Genomic DNA, 23,649 nt, shown 5'->3' with positions numbered 1-23,649 from the left:
AATATTTGATCCTTCCTCTTAAGTGAATTTATGTTGTAGAAAGGAAAGCAAATGTAGATGATAGAGTAAATGTATTTTCTTCTGAGGGAGGAAAATAATGAGAACTAAGCTGAGAATGCTTTCAGCATTTAACTTTGAAACAAGATGTATACTGAAGAGATGACCTTCTAACTCACTTCAAGATAACATCAGAAACTCCACTTCTGCCAGGCCCAATAGGAACTTGTCTTCTGATCAGAAACAGGCATTCAGATTTGGGTATAATTTAGTGAGATTTTGTGGTCAAAAGCCAGAACATGACTCAAACAAGASCTTTCAGATTTCCAGTTATAGTCCATCTAGCCACCCAATCAGAGCTCTTATTAAAAAATAGAATGCTAGATCTTTTATTTAGTTTACTTTAGTTTAATTTTCCTTTATGTTCAGAGGCATACTTTTTCTTTTTCCTTATTCTGAATCCCCAGCTGTTGGTTATCAAATCTCTGTAGGACAATTTAAAGCATGAAAGTCTGTGGGGATTAATGTGATAAGAAGTTTGTGGATATCAAACACTAAAATACGATAGTAACTCCATGGGTCTAAATCTTATCAGTAGTAACATATTAACAATGGCAATTTTTTTGGAAGGCATTACTGGAAAGGATATAAGCAAGCAGTGCACACTGAAGGAACTTAACTCAGGCCACTGGCTCTAACATGATAATTTCTTTTCAAATCGATAAGTGTTTCCTAGTTCTGTACCTTACTGAAGCAGTCCAGAAATCAAAAAAAAATAGAAAATAGAGTTTTAAGAAGTTGAAGGGACTTGGAGATACAAGGCACATCATCAGCATTTTCTTGGGACATAAGGCCAACAGCAATAGTTCAACTGCTGTAGCAACTGCCCATTTTAAAGGAGAGACTTATCCTTGAATGATAAAAATGTTCAAATGCTAACTGTGTTCCATATGGCTCAGATTTTAAACAAAAGGAGTCACTTCAGGGCCCTTAGATTACTAGTCAGGGAGGGTCACACCGCACACAGGTCTGACCCCACTCTAACTCAGGATAATGCTGAAAAAACCCTGCTTGTGTTTCTCAATATGGGATGTTAGTTATCTGCTTAAGAAAAAAAGTAATATATTATCAGGGAGCATGATAATTGCCAACGTACTTTTCTTACTTGAACATCAGTTTCCTGAATATGATGTTGATCTTGAGAAGCACTGAAGACTAATAGTATAAGATTAAATGAGTTCAGTTGTTTTTAGGTATTTCACAGAATCAGAGAATGGTTGAGGTTGGAAGGGACCTCTAGAGCTCATCTAGTCCAACTCCCCTGTTCCAGTAGGGACACCCAGAGCATGTGATTAAAATGCCTATAATAGTCAAGAATTCCCTTCCCCTAATCTGTATATATGAAGTGTAATGATTTTTAAATAGTAAAAGAYAAATGATATCCTTGTCTGTTAAATAGGCTTCTATTTTTTCAAAAATAAAATGTGTAATGTTTTTAGTAGCAGAAAAAATACAGTGGAGCTTTTAAGTTACATATGTCCTGATCAAAGATATGTGCTCTCTGTGAATTAGAGAATTAAGGGTCAATCACGTTGTCAAATGCTGACATTTGCTTATTTTCACTAGGTCCTAGGAGTATTATCTGTTGGATTCCAGGATTCAGTGGTGCACAAAAACAATTGATGGATTAGCTGGTTATTTAAAGTGGCTTAGCATGCATTGGAAAGACAGTGAGGGTAGTAATGATATTCTCAATTATGCACTTAAAAGAAAAGTAGCTCTATAAAAAAATCCAATATAAGAATTAATTCAGAGACATCAGAATAACATCTGGAACTTGCAAATGCTCAGAAGTTGTTTGTAGTGATAAATATGTTTACCAAACTGGTAGCCAATAATTGGCTCACCTATTGGAGAAGAGGAATAAGTATAAGTAGCAGAATACTAGCCAGAATATAATCAGTACATTAGCTGACATATATTAAAAACTTAAATAATGGTATTAATATTTAAGAAAGCAAAATCTGTAGCAAAATATCTACACAATATAATTATATAGTGTTTATATATATGATACCRAAGTGGAACTAAAAGCATCATTTAAAAACTTCTATAAGCATTAAATTAAATAATAAGTAAAATAGTAAAAAAACCTACAACATTATGACAGGCAATGGTTCACTAAGCAGTGTTCTTTTTTTGCTGGTTTACACAGCGAGTCATGAGAGCTTGCTGTAATCCCGATTAAGTAAAGAAGCTCCAAATCAGATTATACATCTGGTAGCAATTAGATAGAACAGTTACCATCTGGGGACATGGTATTTCCACCGGAAAAAGAAAAAAGAAAAAAAAATGTGGCTTAACTAAGTCATAGTAAACCATAAACCTCCTGGTTCTTTGTAAATGGCACTCACACAGGTATGTCGTTGCATTATTATTTGTGCAATATGAAGAATGCCTCAAGACAAACTCCCCTGATCTATGTCATGTTTTATTGATTGCTGTGAGAGAAGAAACAGGAATTATTTTCAGTGTCAATTTTGAATGAAGTTCTGACCAGATATTTGAACAAAACCAAGAATTAATACTAGAAAATAGTTAGAAATGGTCTCAAAAGGTGAGTAGCAGAATCTTCGACACTAAATACATTTACATTTTATATCACTGGAAAATTTAGTTTGGAGGATAACCCTGTGCTGATAAGAGGATATATTAGATAACCTATATTCCCTATCCCAGTTCTTATTTTATGTGGTTCTTTGAGTCTTGCAAGAAACTGAAGGAAAAAGAAAAGTATAGAAATTAAATATTTAAAAGGCATATAGACTGTAAAAATAATATAGGGAAACTCACTGAATGAGATGTTAGACTCTCTTCTCTGAACAATAGTTGCCTAAGGTGAACCCAGGCTGGTGATTAACATTAGCTGAGATTAAGCAAATGGATTATGATGTTTTTCTTGCTGACCACACTTGGAATAAGACTAAAGATGTTCATTTCATACAGGATAGGCAATAACACACACTATTTATAAAACTCTGAAAAAAAGGTAACAACTCTTTTATTTGCATAGGATGTGACTGTCGGTAAGTAAAATAAAATTATATGTAATACTTAACAGCCACAAGGCACTATATATATTCTTAAAGTTTAAACTGTTCTATTTAGTATCTTTGTAAAATTGAGCAGCTTTGTAAATAAACTTTGAATGAGTAATGTTGTAAAAAAGCAGGCAAGGGTATTAAATTATTAATTTTGTTTTATTTTCTTGCAAAATCAAATTCTCAACATTGTAACTTCAAGAATATGACATTTTGGATTACGTAAAATCAGTTAGCTGTCTCAATAATTTTAGAAGAAAAATCCATAATGTGTTTAAATTGAAGTGAAGCTATTACAATGCAATGACCTGTAGCATGAGAAAGCAGTTTCTACAATATGATGTTTACTCTTTTGTTGAAATGTTTGATATTTGTAAGGTGCAATTACATGATATTTGAAGGATGAGTAAGCAATTACTACCATTACCTTTTAATGTTAATACTAAAAATATTTATTCATAACGTGCTCTGCAATGATTTATTCCCTGCAAAAAGCATATGATTGAATTAACCTTATATTTTGCTATTGTAGAGAGCAAATTTTCTCTACTGTTACTTTTGTGCATTCATATTATTTCATATTTATAAAAAAGTGATTCTTTCTTTTTGATAGTATTTTCTCTTTGTTTGTCTTCATTTCTGTTACTTTTACAGTGTCCAGATTGACAAATATTTTCTCCATATAAAATGTATTGCATTTCTCTTTAAAATTTTGATGTCTATAGCTGACTGTTTTACAGAAGCACAAATATACAAAACAACTTACAAGAGCATAATTTAAAAACTGTTATTATCAGTAAACTCTTGAGAAAAACTATGGTTTGGGCTCTTGTAACAATAAATAATTGAACTGAAGTGAATTGAAGATTCACTTGAACTGAATATTAAATCCCACTCTATTATATGGGTGARTACATGGGGAAATATATGGGCTCTATAATGGGTAAAAAGTTATCATACAGAGCAACTGAGGAACTAAATCCATTCATGTCCATTCATGTCCATCTCTGGCCGTTGAAAACATGGTCTTAACTGTTTCCACCCCTTTCCAAGAGATGCTGGACTAAAGATTCCCCCCACAAAAACCAAGAGATGCTGTGTTGACTAAACTGAAATCTCAGCCAGCTAAAGGGAGACATGGGATTATTCAGTTCACTCAAGTAATTTTGCGTTCTTATTTCTGCTGTCATTGGCGCTGAACTTATGTTCAACTGTAAACAAGGAAATTTTACRTTGCAGCTAGCAATATAAATGCCCTTAGATTTCCTCTAGGAAAATCACTATGTACAGAACGAAGCMTGAGATGTGAAGTGACTAATCCAGATTGTGTCCTTAACTAACCTAGCAGCCTCAATTTAGAGGTGCAATCAAAACATAGGCAGCTAATGAATAGGTGTGTCAAAAATGATAAGCACCTATATTTCTCATAGACTTCAGTAGAAGTGGTCTTCGTGACACCTAAAAAAGAGTCATTTCACCAGGCATCTTGGACTGGACTGCTTAACTCACTACAGCTAACGTTGATTATTTTTTCCTGTGTACTCCTTAATTGGATTTCATGCTTTTTTTTATTTTCGTCATTTTAATTGAAAGCTGATTACCTAAAATCAGTCTCTGTACACAGGTGCTGATCTGTTAGGCTGTTTTCGGTTTTACCACTCACAGAGCATAATTTGCAGTATAGAAAATACAATACAGGATTTTTCTTCCTCTCCTGTAATCATTGTTCAAAATAAAATACCTTGCCATTATCGTAGTGTCATGAATATATAAAAAAAAAAGATATTAAGTCACAGTGAAAGCAAAACAACCAAGCTGAAATCATTTGGTTTTTTTGGGGGGGAAGGCTGTAAGAATAAAAGGAAAAAATCTTGTCAAATCAGACTCTATTTGACCCTTGACTGTCTTGAAAAATGGCAACATTTTCTTATCAGTTTCAAAACCGATATATATAGTGGCAAAATAACTCAAAAGATTGTTTTCTACAGCTTCATTAAGAAAAATGTGTAGTAACAGGAAGAGATAGTGTGTTCCATTAAGCAGTATCACCAGTATCTCAAGGTGACATTGTCAAAGAATTGAATTTATACTATTTTGATGACAACATATTTCCCAGGACTGCTCTGCAGCTTTTTAGAACAACTTTTTCTAAACCTTCTTCTTCCAGGCTGATTAGCTGGCTGGCCATTTCTAGCTGGYGTTCTAGTCAAAGCAAGCCAATTATTAAGATAATTTTATTCAGTAAAGGGACAGCATTAAAGTACCTGCTACCTGATCTACCTGATGTAGATCAGATTCAGAGTATATTGAGAGTGCCCCATTTTCAAGGATGAAGATTATCCATATAGTCGCCAGAAATAACCTAGTGCTTAATGACCACTGTTTACATGTTTCAGTTATAGAGAACTACAACTTATATCTGTAGGTTTTCACTTAGTATAATGCCAATAACAAAACGGTTGATTTATATGTCATGAAATGTCATGAAAACTTATAGGAGAAAAGCAAATAATATGTCAATTTATGATGCAGATTACTAAGTGTAGTCACTAAAACATAATTTTAAAACATGTTTGGAACCTCATTTTGATAAAATGTGCAGTGTAATAAATAAGTCTTTTTTTTCTGAAACCAATGGATATTCCCTGGTATAAAATTAATATTTAAGATCAGAGTAAAGGGGTTTGTGTTTCATTTTATTTGTTCTGGACTGAAAAGAGCCTATGACCCAGCATAAATTGCTCTTTCTCTATAAAAATTCTCTAATATTAAGTATGAAGAGCTGCAATGGGTCAAGAAGCAACGGCCACAAACCGAAACACATGATTTTTTATCTGAATTTGAGGAAATTTTCTTGATTGTGAGGATGACAGAGCACTGGCACAGGTTGCTCAATGAGGCTTTGGAGTCTCCTTCTCTGGAGATATTCAAAATCTGCCTGTATATGACCCTGTGCAATGTACTCTAGGTGACCTTGTTTGTGCAGGATATTGGACTAGATGATCTCCAAAGGTCCCTTCCAACCTCAGCCATTTTGTGATTCTGTGATTCTGTGACTATTTGCAAGTAGAGCTATGTTAACTTAATCCGACAGYGTTGAGTTTTTGTGGAATTTAGAGATAACAGCTTGGATCCATTTGAATCCAAAATTATTTTTGACACAATTTGCTGCTGTTGGTTTCTTATAAATTCTTTTTGTGTACATTTCAAGCTGAAGTCTGTTTTATGACTAACCATAAGGGAACTTTTGAATCCATCTCCTTTTTCTTCCAGATTTCTGTCAAAATGAGTGAAACGCCTTCAACCAGTTACTCAGTGAATCAGCCAAACTCCTCTGAGAGTGAACAGACTCTGTCTACACGCCATTTCAATGTCACTGAACCAGTTGTGGCCAAACGAATCTGTTTCTACAAAAGTGGAGATCCTCAGTTTAATGGAATTAAAATGGTTGTTAATAATCGGTCTTATAAATCATTTGATGCCTTGCTTGACAGTTTATCCAAACGGGTCCCATTACCTTTTGGGGTGAGAAATATTAGCACACCAAAAGGGAGACACATCATCACCAACTTGGAGGATCTTGAAGATGGAAAATCATATATTTGTTCCCATCAGAGGAAAATGAAACCCATCAACCTTGAACGGGCTAGGAAAAAGCCACTGCCTTGGCAGATCAGCAGGCCTGTCAGTGCTCGTCGTCGAGCCGTGCAGTTAGCAAAGGAGAATGAACATGGATTTGGCCACAGAGAAAGAAAAGTAACAACTCCTAAAAAGCTGCTTGTTTTCAAAAACGGTGATGTAAGACTCAAGCGCACCATAGTTCTGGGGAAGAAAAATACACAAACCTTTGAGGCCTTTCTGGATTATATAAGTGAATTAATGCAATATCCAGTTGCGAAACTGTACACTACCGATGGAAGAAAGGTGAGAATAAAGATGAGCATTGACAATTTTATCATATTTTATTCTAGGCTATTTTAATAATAAAAAAGGTGATTCACTCCATTAGAAGACTGGAAGGGTGGCCTGGGTGTGAGGTCTGCTGTACTCAGTGTCAGCTGTTGCCTTTCTATGCTTGTCCCACTCCAGAAAGGCTACTAGTTTCGTACATTAATTTTGGAACCAGAGGGAGGCCAGAGAAGACACTGAATTTCAATTTCAAGTAATCATAAAATGCCATTTTTGTTTTTCTTGCTCAGGCCTGTTTCAGGCAAGCTCTGAATTATGTATTTTTGCCTGTTTATGCAGAAACCTCTCTTAAGCTAAAGGCATTACTAATACCTAATAACCAGTAGATATTTTATCATTATGCAAACACAAGGAGGGCTTTTTGCMGTTAATGAGCTGGAATTATGAGACTTTATTATACCTTACAATTCTAAATCGTGGATCAAATTCTGTATCTCTAAACCCMAAAGCCCCAACAGTAAGTCTGTTTTTCACCTTGTTCAATGTTTTGTGCAATTTTCTATAATTTTATCTTATTTAGTGTTTTCTGATTCTGTATGTTGTTTAATACCARAGAAGTATTTGTGATTTTACCTGGCAACAAGCACCTGTAAAGGGAATTCCATGCAGAATGTCTGCTCAAGGGAAATCTGCTGTGTTTACCCACTATGTAGTGAAACAGCGACTTCTGCATTAGGTTGGGAAGGTGTCTGTATTGCCTATGTCAGCACAACGCACTTTGCAAATCTTATCTTACAACATATCTTGCATAAATTCATACATAAATTCAAAATTGTCTTAGACAAGACAATAACCTAATAACTTGATTTAAAGCTAGAACTACTTTGAGCAGAGGSCTGGCCTGAAGGACATTCAACATAAGTTGTTCTCTGATTCTATCTTTATTCTTAAAATATGATTCTGCCTTACTCCGTTGCAGCAAATGTAAATATACCAGCCATGCWAGTGCAGTAGTGTATTCTGAGTTCCTTATTTATTGCTTTAGGTGCTCATTTGCATGTATACCTACCTCCAAACCTACATTCTTATTTCATGGCTATGTTATGGTCACCGCACAATGATGAAATAACATTTTGTATGCAAACACTTAATTATGAGCAAATTGTGATCTAGATACAAGTATTTTTTCTCAAAATCTTTTTCTAATGTATTTATATAACAAGATAGACTCTCACAAAGATAGGATTTGCCTTACAGGAGCTGAAAAATTAATTCTGCTCTGTGATACATATTTAATAGCCTGCTAGAAACTGCTGTAGAGACTAAGAAGTAAAGATATTAAAGCATGAAAGGGATAAATCTCTTACATTATTACTTGCAGTCATTAAGGTAGAGAATTTAATGTTACTTTTTTTTCCAGGTTCCTAATCTTCAGGCCCTGGTATTGTGCTCTGGAGCTGTAGTTGCAGCAGGGAGAGAGCCTTTTAAACCGAGCAATTATGATCCTCTTGGGTATTCACGGCCTGCTAAATTGCTTGGAATTGCAAATCGCGTGTACCCAAAAGCAAATGCCAAGTCGGAGAATGAAAGCAGTAAGTTATTTGAATTAATTTGTATTTTATTAATTGTTTTATCTCTCTCAGCATAAGACATAAACCACGGCAATCTTACTAGAATCAAGGATACTCAAAAAGGCCAGTTGAAACTGTTTATTTTTGCTCAGACTTCTCTATCAGCATATGAAAGACCAAACTGTCAATTTTCTTTTTAAAGTTTAAGCTAAGCACTCAAATGGTATGCGTATTTTCTTTTAAACTGACTTATTTAGAATACAGGTRCAAATCTTTATAGATATTTTAGTAATTATTATTCTTTTTCCTGCATAGGTGTTAGAAACAGCAGTGGCAAAAGACAAACCACAGCTTACTTTGGAGAGTATAGTAGCTCCTAACTGGCTGAATTTCAAATCTTTTGTACAGAGTTCAAATCTTGCTTTAAAAGTTTGACTTGTTCTCATGAGTTTCTTTTTTTTTTCTTGTAATTGCTCCATATAAAYGGAAAAACTATTACAACATTCATCTACTCACAAAGTCACTATGTTTTTGAATTTGCTCTTGTCTAAATAGAATATAATTTATTATTGTATCCTCATGCCTATGATGTATCCTCTTCAGATATGTTTAGGAAAAGTTGAAAATATGAATTCTTCCTTTGACTACTCATGTAGCTACATCTATGACTGACAAGGGYCAGTGAGAATGGAAATTGCTCAGGGGAAGATTCCGAGTAGGAATAGTTGTTGGAGACAAAGCAAGACTGAGGTTGAGGAGAGCAAAATGCTGCAACAGCAGAGCTAGAGCTTTAGGTAATGTAGGATCTCCTGAAATTAGGGCAACCTGTATGTCCAAGGGGAAACTTGCTTTATACAAAGGTACTATGTGCTCTTGAAATGACTGCACGCTGTTCTGAAGAGTCCAGGCAACACTTAATTATTTTTGTACTGGGACCTTCTGTGAGAACCATTTCTGTGTCATGGAGCACTCTGCAATGCAAGACAAAAGCTTCCATCTACTTGAAGGAATTTCTTCCACATCTCTCTCAGTTTATTTYGCCCCCATCAAACTATTCGTTTTAGCTTTTGTCATCCTTCATGTTCTTTGCCTTATACAGCTTGCTTTGCTGTTGTTTGCAGAATATAACTGTTGCTTGAAGAGAGAATAAATAGGAACACTTTGAGGAAAATTCTACAGAAATAGAAATCCCATCCAAATTTTGCATTAAGTCAGAGATTCGGGCTTAAAATAATAAAAATGTAAATAGCTAAGATTCTGATAAGTACTTTCATCTAACTCTTAGTGAACAACAATCACTGTAAGACGGGGGAAAAACACAAAAAAACAAAACCTATTATTTTGACAATTGGAGAAATTCATAATATCCTGCATAAGAGACAGTATAGATGATGTGAAAGCTTGAATTATCAAATTTCAGGGCCTTTGTTCCAATTACATTTCTTGAAGATGGAGAAAGTGAGTTATTTATTTTGGAAAAGGCAATGTAAYGTTTTCAAGCTTTAAAGCTTTACTGCCAAATGAGCAAGGATACCTATGCACCTCTTGACAGGTTCAAGGCAACCTCAGCTCCTAACTAAGTGTCAAATGAGAGTATTAAACACTTTTTTGGTCTTTGGAGCATTAGATGAGGCTATAGTTCTGGATTAGAAAGGATCTATTGCAAAATAAAATGAAATGTAACTGTAGTTCAATAATGATCCTTAATAAAAATATAGTTATATATCACTCAAATAACTTCTTCAAATTAACAGAAAAAAATAGATATACTGTTCTTTTTATTCTAATACTCTGAAAAAAAGAGCTCTTTACTGGATTCTTTTATACTAATTTTTTTTCTTTCTTCTTTTCTCTTCCTTTGCTGCCTGTCTCCTGTGTCACCATGTGGATCCTTATGTGTGATATTTGTCTAAACTGCTTTTCCTCTGCTGAATAAATTTGTGCCTTTTCAATGTTGTTATTGGTAGTGAGAGCTGAAATGGCCTCTAGCTCAAGATCTCAGATATTCTCAATTTCTTCTGATAAAGGATCCAGCAATGATAACAACACAAATGATAACAACTCAGATTCTTCCTATGCTCTTGAGAATTATAAAAGTATAGTAGGAAATCAGTCACTTACTGATGAAGACTTATCTGTGGCACCGTGTGAAGATGATATTGAGAAATCTGTYCACCTTAATCAAGATGGCAGCATGACAGTAGAAATGAAAGTTCGATTCAAAATTAAAGAGGAAGAAACCATAAAATGGACAACGACTGTCAGCCGTGCTGGCCTTTCTGATGGAAAAAATATTAATATTGACAATTCTGCAACAGGTGCAGAAGAATGTTTATCTGATGTAAATATGTCAGCATGTATAAAACCAAAAGAGGTTCCATTTTTGGAGAGCTCCAGTAATGAAGTGGGAGTCTCACTGCAGCAGTTCAGTGCAGGAGTGTCAGATAAAGAATCACAGTCTGATTTAAAAGCTGCTGATTATAGTATCTGTCAGACAAACACTTCTGCAGACCTAGATGTAAGCAAYGTATCTGAGAATAAAACAAGATCTCGTTTTTATAGGCCTCCCACCCCTGGGCCAAGGCGTGTTAGACAAAAGAAAGCAGTAGTTGAAAGTGTCACCTTGGTATCTGAAAAGGAGGTTCAGGAGAAGACAGTTGGAAAGTTTTCCTACAGTGAGGAAATACAGGGTGGTGAAAGCAAATCTGAGTATCATATGGTTACTCATTCAAGCAGCAAAAAATCAAGTATAGGTGRCCCAAATTTTAATGAAATGAATGACAATGATTTGTTAAAGCTTTCTTCAGAGAGCAGGAAGAAAGAAGAAATGCTTTTTAAAGTAAGCCACAAAAGTCATGATTTGATAGAAACCTCAAATATGAAGAAATTAGATGTGTCTGATGAGGATGAATTGTTACATAAAATATTAGATAAATCAGTTTTAGAACAAAGTACATATAATAGCTTAGTATCAACCTGCAAAGCTAACATCAGAGGTTTTACACCATCATCAAAAATTTACCAGGGAACTAGGCCAGTTTCTGCAGACAATACTCAGGAGCTGTGTGATCTTAAACAAATAAAAAGATCACTGAGTTCTTTCATTAGCTACTCAGAATTAATTCAGTCAAAAAATGAAGAAAGAAAATGTAAAACTTCTGATTTATTATATTTTTCTCAAGATTCAGTGCGTTCACCCTCTTCTAGACATAGTCTGACAAATATGATACCTGTATATAGTAAAGCTACCATTGAAAAAACAGATCCAAGAACTGGATTCTTTCCTAGTGTTACTGAAAGTCAGAATCAAATTAGCGTTAGGACTGAATCTGTTATGACAACATATCCCACTGATGAAAACCAGCCTGCATCTTCCCTCATGAAAAAGAAGAGAAAATGTTTGTCTAACTTTCCAGAACAAGATACACATGAAAATGAAAAAGATAAAGAAGTCCTAGGGATAATTAAAAGTCAGGGAATGCATATTACAAGTGAAACTACACAGAATTCCACAATACAGGCTACAGATAATTATTCTGAAATGCCTCAGAAAAAAGGAATGGAATACTTTGTCAAAACTGGTGACGGATCTGTTAATTCAGACAAAAATGTAACTCCTGAAGATGAGTTTTATCACCAGTCTTCAGTAGCAAACCAAGAAAATGGATTATCTAATAGGAAAATACGAGCTAACAGGCAGCTGACCAAAATAAAATCCAAGCTGGGCAAAAAAACCAGTTTGGCTTTGTCTGCAAAGCAAGAAGATAGCCTAATGAGAGTTGATTCAAAAAATGAAGCTGAACAGGCTCAAGATAACCTGAGTATTAAGAAAGAAGGCACAGATCTCACAACTAATTCTTTTGAACAGATATCTAACTCAACAACAATATCCAAGCAATTGTCGGAAGAATCAAAGGATCATAATTTAGAAAAAGAAAGGGATAATAATAATATTTTGGAAAATTTGTCATCAAAAAAAGAGAAAAAGCAAAAGAGAATTAAGAAGAATCTAAGTAAAACATCGAGTAAGTTAAGTGTGTCAGAGAGAGCCCTTACACTAGAGCCTCTGAAATGGCAGGATGTTCAAGATGAGGTTGCTGAGCATTCACTTGAAAACTATGTTCAAACTTGGCTGAAAAACTTGTTACCAAATTCRGTCTTACCCCCTATAAACAAAAAAGAAGGAAATGTAGATAATAGTAAAATTTGTCTTTTTTCTGAAGAAAACATTGATACTTTCATCAACAAAGAAACTAGATATATCACAGATAAAGTTCATGTGACGAGAAAAAATACACTGGTTGAACACAATCTAACCAAAAAAACATTAAAGCCTCTTTGTGAATTAGAAGGTATTGAAGAGTCATCAAAACATTCATGTGGAAGACAAATTGACTCTTTGACTAATGCTAATACATCTGCAATAGAAGAAGCTAAGTATTTATTACAGTCAGATTTCCATCATGGCACTAAACTACAAATGTTTCATGAAACACATGACGAGGACAGTAAGAAGTCAGAAGCTGATATTCAWGATACTAATCTCTGTGAAAGAAAAAGTTCTGAGGTTGCAGTTCAAGTTGAYTCCCCAGTTGTCAATGAGAAAATGGGAACAGATGTTCAGACTAACTGCATGTCCAGCGTGTTGCTGGGTGAATTTCAGTCTGTTTTGCTCAATCTCCAAAAAGAACATAGTGGTTGTATAGGAAAAACATGCAGCTTTTCAGATCTTTCACCTTCAGCTTTTGGTTCTTCCTCCAATCTCCTCCTAGCTTGGCTACTTGTACTGAATCTGAGAGAGAGTTTGACCAGCACAACAAAAGATGATATCCAAAAAACTATCTGTAGCTGTTCAGAAATATTTACACAGTTGCCGTTTCTGAAACAAGCCACAATTGTAGAAAAAATTGATGAACTGAAGACTGCTATCTCACATTTTGAACAGTCAACAGAAAATAACTTCCTACAGTCTAAGAGGGAACTCAAAAAACAGGATTCTACATATTGCCATGAAAATGTGCCCATATCTGAAAAYTGTAATAGTATATATTTGCAAGAAAATGAAAACTCAGTTGAATCCTGCTTTCCAAAGGACACTATAAACTATGAAGAAGCTCAGGAAAATGCTGGTGAATTAGAAAGCTCTTCTGATATACAAAAAGAACTTTATACAGCAATGACGACTTTGGAATTAAATGATTTCAGTGCTTCTGAAGCACTGCTAATTGGGAAACCTACCAATACTAATTCAGATAATTGTAGCCTTATTTCATCTGTAAAGCCACCTGAAAGAAATGAAGAAATGGTTGATAGCTCACCACAACMTTCTCAAGATACTGGTGCGTTGCTTAACAATGAACAGTCAGGAACTTCAGTAGAGCCTAACTCAACTGTTCCTAAGGTAACTTCCAACGACAAAAAATGTAATTTAGGTCAGGTTACTTCTGAGGTAGTAGGAGGAAAAGATATCACACATGTTACTAACTATAAAAGCAAAAATGAGAAATCAACAAGTAATGATGAAAAACCAAATAACCAACTTAAACAAGATTCTGACCTCTCTACAGAATATGATTATGAGGATGATTCTGTTCAGGAAGGAAGGAAATACACAGAAACACATGAAGAAACGTCTGAGAGGTTTTCTACACCTTCTCCATTATCTTTTTGTTATGAATCTAAGCAAATTACAGAATGTGATATGAGTGAAGGAGAACAAAAATTACAAGTGGACAAACCGGAGAATAAAACATGTTCAGATATTTCTCGACTAGAAAAACGCTTAAAAAGTCCTGCTACATCAGACTGGTCAGATTACAGACCTGACAGTGAAGAAAGTGATTGTAACTTTAGAGCATCCAGTGATTTGACCAATGAAAGTGGGGAGGAAGCAGTACTTGAAAAACATTATAATACTGGCTATGTAAAAAGGACCATTGAACGACTTTATGGTAAGGCAGAAGCTTCGTTTAAGCCTAACTTTCACACAGGAGTTCCTTACATGTCCAAATTACTTCAAAAGGATACTGAGGAATTTCACTCTACAGTGGTGCAAAAAAAAGTTTCTTTTTTTGAAGAACCTAAGTCATATTCTGCAGAGGAGTTGTCACTTCCACTTCCATCCCAAGAATTTCCAGAAAACATAAACAAAGATGACATTATGTGGAGAAGAGAAAATATGTCTTTACCAGGACCACAATCTGCTCTTAATGGAGAAGAGACAACTTATACTAATGGCTGTTCAGGGGAACCTCCAATGCAATGTCGTCAACCTAGTATACATCCTAATGAAGATGAGGGAATATTGATTGATAAAGGCAAATGGCTTCTTAAAGAAAATCATCTGATCAGACAATCGCCACCTGAAAGGATTGGAATGTATGGTAATTTGGATTCAACTTCAACAGACACCATGCTTGATACTAACAGCGAAGATGCTCCATACTCACATTTTGGTAATCTGACTCAATATCCAGTTCTCAAAGAAATTTCTTCTTCAGAACTCGAAGATATGGTTAAACCTTCTGAAAATGTTTGTAACTACTTCAATATGCCTCATAACAGTGATTCAGACCCTTTTCTGGATGACCTGGGTACAAAAAACAAGCCTAGCCCCAACTGTAAAATCACCTGTCTTCCTGTAGGAAACAAAGAAAAGGTCAACCCATCAGTAACGGAATGTTCTACTTCTAAATATGTTTCCACAGGAGCTAATACCAATTTTACACCCTTAACATCTGTAGAGTTTAGATTGCCTGATAACAAGGTGCATCCATTAACACAGCCTTTAAATGATGAACCCATACAGTCTCAGCCAAATGATATCAATAATGCTAACAGAAGTGCTCTTCAGGAAGAAGATTCTTTAGATAAACTCCATGCTATATGTGGCCAACATTGTCCAATATTGATGGCAATAGTAACTCCAGTTAATGAGGAACAGAGAGGATACGCCTACCAAAAAGCATCTGACCTTGAGAACCAGCTAGGTCTCTATTCATTGGCCAAGAAGAGTCATCATTTACCATGGCCAGGCAAAGGTTTAATAAAAGATGAAAATAATCATGTGACTATGAAGAATAACTGTATCAGTAGGATTGCCAATAATATTTTTAATAGGTTTTATGCTAATAACACGTTAGATTTTGTTAGTAACCTTGAGCTTCCAAAAACTTCAACCCTGAAAGACAGAAGCAATCTAGGGAAGTTATGTGTTATAGATGATATGAATGTAAACCCTGTGAAGATCCACAATTGTCATAATAGTGTATCCAAAAATAAAGTTAGTGATGTAGCGGTAAGCACAAATAGTGAGTTATCAGATAGAAACTCCAAAACATGCCAAAGCTCAAGAATAATTCTAATTCCTATTGTTGAAGAAAAATTGTCTCCTTTATTGACAGATCCATCAGAAATCTGTCATTCTGAAATATTCTTGAACTGTGAAACCCCTTTAAGTAGCATCAAACATAATGCCTCTGAAATTACAAAAAAGGAAAATGCCTTTCCTACAGGAGAAGATGAAGAAGGAATTTCTTTCTGTGCCATGGAAAATGGAAACAGGAAAGAAAAGAAAGATACATAATAAAAATCTTGAAATTTTTACATTGATGAGAACATTTTCAGAAAATAATTAAYCATGATGTAAACTTGTGAATCCCAAGCAGAACTCCCAATGTGAAGACAGCTTAAGCCTGGATAAATACTAATCACAGTTTTATATGACTGTGAAAAATCAGATGATTACTCAGAACTTTTGTAGGAACCAATGCAGGACAAAATCTCTTCTCCTAACATGGTGATTTTCTGCTTGAAAAAAAAAACCAACTCAGAAATATTATCTGTTAGATATACTCAGTATTACTTCAACCATCTTTTTCATAGAGAAACAATTACTGCTTATTTGAACAAAGGATTTAAAGTTGAAATACTTATCTAAATTCCTGTATTTTGTGATATTTGAAAACAAACTTGAGAAATATCTTTCAATATAAYTGTTTTGTTCAGAAATAATCAACTGAGACAATTAATTTGAAATGAAAAGTAGGAAATACTATTCAGGTCCTGTACTATAATGAAAAGCATCAAATAGTTCTGTTAATTTTATACAGATCAACAGAATCAACCACCTATTTCAGTTTTTAAAGAACAAATTCAGAATAGTTAGATGAGTAAAGTGATGGGCTACATATAGGTCATCCATAGCCCAAARGAAATTGACTCTTTTATCCAGAAGATACCACAAATGGAGCATATTTATTATCCCTGGTATTAAACAATAACTGAGGAGGAAGACTGAGTGTCAGTGGACTTCCTGACTGCTCTTGCCATATTCCCTTTGGAAGCAGCACGGCTTATCCTTAAAAACCCTTATATGTATACCATATGTTTTAATTCAGTGTTTTTTTCAATCTCTGTTGTGGTTTGTATAAAGATCATCCATATTATATTCTTTTTTTTTTCTTTTTTTTTTTTTTTTTGTAAATATGTTGGATTAAGACAGTCTTTTTATGTTTCAGGATCTTTTGGTCTACTGTTAGAATTATTTTGGATATCTGTCTATATCTTTTCATATCCTCTGTGTCTGGTGAATATAGTACACTGGTTGCAATTTTAAGTAAATTATTTAAAATACAAAAATAGAAAATATTTAATGCATATTGTGGTTAGCCCGAGTATTTTGTTTTCATGGCTATATTTTAATCTCTAATATCAAACACTACCTTACTTTACTGTCAGTCAGAAATGCCTCTGAAGAAGTAAGGTGCTGTTCAGTTAGAGTGTGAGAATTTGGCCAGTCTGTTTTCTCAGAGGCCATGTCTGGAGTAAAGAGCATGTCCGTGCTGTAAGCAACTTTAGATCATGGTACTTTGGTAAGGCAGACTGGGGGCTTAATCAAAGCCTGCCACAACTCTCCTGTGGCCTATGTGTCTTRATTGCCTCCATGAAGAAACCTAGGCATACCAAAGGAAGCAGAAGTGGGACCTGGAGCAAAATGGCTTTGCAGTACTTCTAGGAAACCTGGAATTCTTCAATTCTCCTTAAGAGTTCACAACRGCAGCTATATGTCCTCATAACTGATAAGTTTCTGTTGTTTGAAGCAGTGTTATATTCTATGTAATAAACAATCATTACAACCCTGAAACAACATTGTGAAATTGTGCTAATATATTATGAACCAACCATGCCATTATCAGATTATACTGGCCTTGTTTCTGACCTTCCTTGACCAATTTCCACATCCTTTAGCGTCCTTCAATGGTATTTTATGACTGTTTCAAATAAATAGACTCAAAGGCATTTTTTTTTCATCTGCTTTCATGGCAGTTCAGAAATAAAACATAGATTTGAAAATGAAAGTTGAAATTAGCAGCAGAATTCAACTAAATGCCATATAACATTCTGTGTGCTAGGCTTCTAGACCCTAATTAAAGAATAATGGGGCCGAGTCCAGTTGGAGGCCTGTGGCCAGTGGTGTCCCCTAGGGGTCAGTACTGGGCCCGGTGCTGTTCAACTTGTTCATCAATGACCTGGACGARGGCACTGAGTGCACTCTGAGCAAGTTTTCAGATGATACCAAGCTGGATGGAGTGGTCGACACTCCAGAGGGCTGTGCTGCCATCCAGAGGGACCCRGACAGGCTGTAGAGTTGGSCAGAGAGGAACCTCATGAGGTTCAATAAGGATAAGTGCAGGGAGGAATAACCTGGGGAGGAATAACCCCAGGCACCAGTACACCTTGAGGGCTGACCTGCTGGAGAGYGGCTCTGAGGAGAGGAACCTAGGAGTCCTGGTTGACACCAAGTTASCCATGAGGCAGCAGTGTGCCCTCGTGGCCAAGATGGCCAATGGAATCCTGGTTGTATCAGGAGGAGAGTTGCAAGCAGGTTCAGGGAGGGTATCCTGTCCCTCTCCACAGCTCTGRTGAGGCCRCACCTGGAGTACTGGGTGCAGTTCTGGGCTCCCCARTATAAGAGGGACATGGAGCTTCTAGAGAGGGTCCAGTGGAGGGCAACAAAGATSATTAAGGGACTGGAACATCTCTCGTATGAGGAGAAACTGAGCGAGTTGGGCCTGTTTTCTCTAGAGAAGAGAAGGTTGAGAGGGGATCTGATTAATATGTATAAATACATGAAGAGACAGGGCAGAACAAGGGGAAATGGGYATAAGTTGATACACAGGAAGTTCTATCTCCATATGAGGAAGAACTTCTTCACTGTGAGGGTGACAGAGTCCTGGAACCAGCTGCAAGATCTTCCAAACCTGCCTGAATGCCATCCTGTGGCACATGCATTAGGTGTCCCTGCTGGAGCAGAGGGGTTGGAACAGATGATCTCTAGAGGGCCCTTCCAATCATCTTAACCATTCTGTAATTCTGTGATTCTGTGAATAGATGTTAATATTATTAGGAAAACTGATAAGCAAACTAACAGCTAGATATAACTCAACAAGTTATACTATATATACTCCACTCTTCAAGGATTCATAGCACCCCATTGACTTTACTTTATTCAGCCCTTCAAAAGCCGTTAGTTGCAGGCTTAATGTAGGGATACTGAGCAAACTGATAAATTATTTGCTCATAGCATTAATTTTTATACTTTTAAAAATGTATTTAAAATAAAATTTGACTTTTATTTTGCTTTATATTATCTCTTTTCTATTACTCTGGATTTTATGATCCTCTTTTSATAATTCTTAGCAACTATATTAGAGAATTTTTCTACTTTCTGCAGTATATAGGTAAAATATGAAATCAAGATCAATCCTAACACTGATTCCTGAGGAACATAGTATTACTCCTATAAGATAATACCTCTCATTTCAAAAAAAAACTTATAATTTTCCATCTAGATATTTTGTCACTCTGCAGCTTTTACACTAACCACCTCCTCCATTTTAATTATTAATTTTTCAACTCAGACTCAAATAGTTTAGAACTGCTGTACTTTTGCTGCCTACAAAGATGAGTTATCTTAATGAAGGACATCAGGTACTTAAACAAGGCCAGTCAAGATATCTAGTGTACATTTTTGGCAAACTGACTCCGGATTTTTTCTTTCTATTTACCTGTATACAACTGAAGAAAAGTGTCTCTTCAAGCAAATATGTTCAAAAACATTGCATACTATTGTTCTGGTGTAAAATATATGGGCATTTATTTCTACTCATTTTTAATTTTCTATTTTAATTTTCCCATCCTGACATTTCCAAAACACTCATTAAACACTTGATTCCCAAACACCATTCTCATTAAAAAACTGAGGCCAAGTAACTTTACTTTATCGTGAGAGTATCATTAGTCTTCTCATACTCAGTGTGCATAGTCTTTCTATGCTTATTCTTCTTTACTGTATAYGTTTAAACAACATTTCACTATTTTGCTTTCATTTCCTTCACTATGTCTCACTTATCAGTTCAGTTAACTTTTATCAGCTAACATTTCAAAATTAGCTATTTTTAAATCCAAGGTTTAATATAAGATGCTTTCCCATGTCCTACTTTTTAACTTAACGGAATCATTCTATGATTGGTTATTTCAGGGATACTTTGTACATTTTCTCTTTTTGAAGTATCTTCACTATTTTACTACATTAAATCTAATCCTAAAATACAATTCTGTCTAGTGWTTAGATTTCAGGAAGAAATCTACTGGCTGTGACAAGTAAGAAACTGCTTTCTACCATTATTAGTGCGATTTTTTTCTCCTATCTCTGTAAGTTAAACCCTCAAATCATTATTTATCATTATGATAAAATTTTTCCTATTGACTTTCACCATCTTATTCCTTTCAGCTGTCTTATTCCAAAGTGAATTTGATCCAAACAGATTCTGTTTCATCCATGTTGTTCATTTGTATACTTTCTGATAAAATTTACTAGCTTTCCTGACTAGTTACCTACATAAGTTTTTATTTCTTAGCCAAACTACAGGTGTGATTGCTATTTAATAATTTTGCTGTAATAACTGAAAATGCAGCACCAGTAATTCTAGCTTATTTATTTTAGTGGCCGTTTCACTGCATTAATATACAAAATTTCATTTGTTATTTAGGAAAATCATCCAATTTTCTTAAATAAATTAGATTCAAAATTTTCATTAATTGCATGTCTTGATTACTGCCCTCATCAATTTTACAGATTCAGTTTCATCAATTTCATTTTCATGAGGAACTTTAGRAAAAATTTCTTGACAGYGAGAGTGACAGAGCAGGTTGCCAAGAGAGGTTGTGGAATCTCCTTCTCCGGAGATAGTMAAAACCTGTTTGGATGCAATCCTGTGTGACGTGTTCTTGCTGACCCTGTGTGTGCAAGTGAGTTGGACTAGATGATCTCCAAAGGTCCCTTCCAACCTTAATGATTCTATTGTTTTTTTTTTTGTTTTCTGCTTTCTGTGCATGAAAACTGTTTTTGGGACTGTATTAGTCCCAACAAATTTCTTTCTCATTTTTAAAAATTCTTTTTACCATTTATGCCAGCCATTATAATATATCTGCAGTATTTCTGAAAAGAAGAATCAATTTTTTTCATAAGGGCATTCCAAGATCTCTAACCTGTTTTCATATCATTAGTGTATATGCCATCAGAAGATCTTCATTTTTGCCTTGACTTTTTATTTTAAGACCTAAAGAATTTTACTTACCTTTCTTTGAATATTCTCCCCACACTCTCAGAGGAACCCTTGATTTACTTAAGCAACAATTTTAGTAGTAGTATTTATTTTAATATAAAGAGCAGGTGGTGAATGTACCTCTCCTTTCAAGATCCTCAAATATTGTAAATTTGCTTCCAGCAAGCAGTACATTCCTCCTCCTTTNTCTTTTCTTTTCTTTTCTTTTCTTTTCTTTTCTTTTCTTTTCTTTTCTTTTCTTTTCTTTTCTTTTCTTTTCTTTTCTTTTCTTTTCTTTTCTTTCCTGGTAACAATCTATTTTTGTGGCATTTTGTATCTTTTTGGACTCCAGTCGGTGAGCCATCCTTTCGTCATCTTTACTTAGAAGGACAGTTATTATTTATTCTCTATTCATTCAGTTTAACAAGTTCAGACTACGACAGTTCTTAGAAATATGAAGCTTAAGCTCTTAATAAAAATGTCTGTTTGGCAGTTTATTATGTTGTTTAACAATGAAAATGACTTAGAARGTCTTGGCAGTACATCTAGTATGCACATTCACAGTATATTCCAGGAAAATGCTGACATTCAAGAGTATTTCTTTAAAACTGAGTAGTATATTATACTCAAAATTTCTGCTAATAATGAAATATTTTAATAATGATGGCTGCTCTTAAGCCATGTAACTTCTCCCACATTGTGCTTGTGTAATTAAAATTCTAACACTTTCAACTCAGACTCTCTTTAGGTTATGGATGTCCAGAATAGGACTGTGGTACAAATAAGATTAAAAAAAAAAAAAAAAAAAAAAAAAAAGGTGGAGAAAATGATTAGTGAAGTTCTATTTGAAAAGAGAGAAAAGTAGGAAAGAAAACAGATTACTTATGTACGCTGACAAGTGACAGACTTGTCTGTATATTGACTGAGCTGCTACAAGTTTTACTTCAGCAGTATTATTACAGTACAATGAAGAAGCTACAGCCAACTATAATATTATTGGAACCTTTGTTTTTGCAAACACTGAATGGCATATTTGGTATATTCACCATTTATCCAGTGCTCAATCTACTTCCTTAATCATAGYATCTTGGAATTTAGGCAACTATTTTTATTGATTGCTTGAGATGCTGAGATTAGATCTATGTATAATAGACTCCCAGCTGATAACACACTCTACAAATCTGTTTTGATTTCCAGTGATGTTGCTCTCRTTTGCAGATAACAGAGATTGCATAAGAACTGAGGCAGAGATGAAATCAAAAAATCTAGTAATGTCATCACCATTTTATATAGTYTTTTATAAGTGTTTATTACAGGGTKTTTTAGAAGCTGTCTTTATGCAGCTGACATTAGTGCATGTGTACACGTCAGCAACAGATCAGATACAGAAAAGATCCATATCACTCAAATTTTCGGTCTAAGAAATCTTCATTTCAGATTCATTTACATTTCAAGGTCTTGAGTTCGGTCCTCAAAGATGAGCCAAGCCTCATGTTAATACCTCCCTGCCTCTTCCCTCAAAATCTAGGAGATAATATCTATTCTAATAACTACTGATTCTGCACCACTGCAGTTCCCAAGACAGGTATTTTTTACAAACATAATATAGTGGTCACACAAAAGTGAAAATTTCCTGAATAAATATAACAACAGCTCAACTGCAAATAGGACTCCTGGATTCTGCTATGAAGTTTCACTAAAGGTTTATGGTCGTATAACATCAAAATAACAAATGCATTTACTAAGCCTTTTTTTTTTTGCTATTTATTAAAAGCAATATTAATAGTTAATAAGTGGTGTGAAGTACTTACATTTTCAGTTTGTTAAATTCATAGATGTAAAAATATTGACCCAGTCTAGGTCAGCCTAACTTTTCAGTTTCTTAAACGTCTTTTCCTTTTGGTGAAGCTAAAGATAGGCAAATAAAAATCATAGAATCATAGAATGGTTAAGGTTGGAAGGGACCTCAGAGGTCATCTAGACCAACCCCCTGCACACACAGGGTCACCTAGAGCACGTGGCACAGGGCTGCATCCAGGCAGATTTTAAAGATMTCCAAAGARGGAGACTCCACAACCTCTCTGGGCTGCCTGTTCCAGGGCTCTGTCACCCTCACTGGCAAGAAATGTTTCCTTAAGTTCCTGTGGAACTTTCTTTTGGTGCTTCAGTCTGTGGCCCTTTCCTCTAGTCCTATCGCTGGCCACCACTGAAAAGAGACCAACCCCCTCCTCCTCACTGCCTCCCTTGAGGTATTTATAGACACTGATCAGATCCCCCCTCAGCCTTCTCTTCTCCAGGCTGAACCGGCCCAGCTCTCTCAGCCTTTCCTCATCAGGTAGATTCTAGGCCTTATGTTCCAGGCCCTTTATAGCCCTGTGCAGGACTCTCTCCAGCAGCTGCACATCCCTCTTGTACTGGGGAGCCCAGAACTGGACGCAGTACTCCAGATGTGGCCTTACCAGG

General features: G+C 35.3%; 1 protein-coding gene across 1 annotated transcript; it reads left to right on the top strand.

Moving 5' to 3' along the window:
- Positions 1-6,383: 6,383 nt before the first annotated feature.
- RP1 (RP1, axonemal microtubule associated) lies at positions 6,384-22,376 on the top strand. Its single transcript, XM_026050097.1, is given in 7 exon segments — positions 6,384-7,022; positions 8,428-8,599; positions 10,546-11,529; positions 11,761-12,399; positions 12,802-15,875; positions 21,680-21,749; positions 22,270-22,376. Coding segments are annotated over 7 exon segments (5,685 nt in total).
- Positions 22,377-23,649: the final 1,273 nt, after the last annotated feature.

Source organism: Nothoprocta perdicaria, unplaced genomic scaffold, assembly GCF_003342845.1.
Source record: "Nothoprocta perdicaria isolate Ctin4 unplaced genomic scaffold, notPer1 scaffold_65, whole genome shotgun sequence".
Classification (NCBI taxonomy): Eukaryota; Metazoa; Chordata; class Aves; order Tinamiformes; family Tinamidae; genus Nothoprocta; species Nothoprocta perdicaria.
This window is presented reverse-complemented; position numbering and strand designations above follow the sequence as displayed.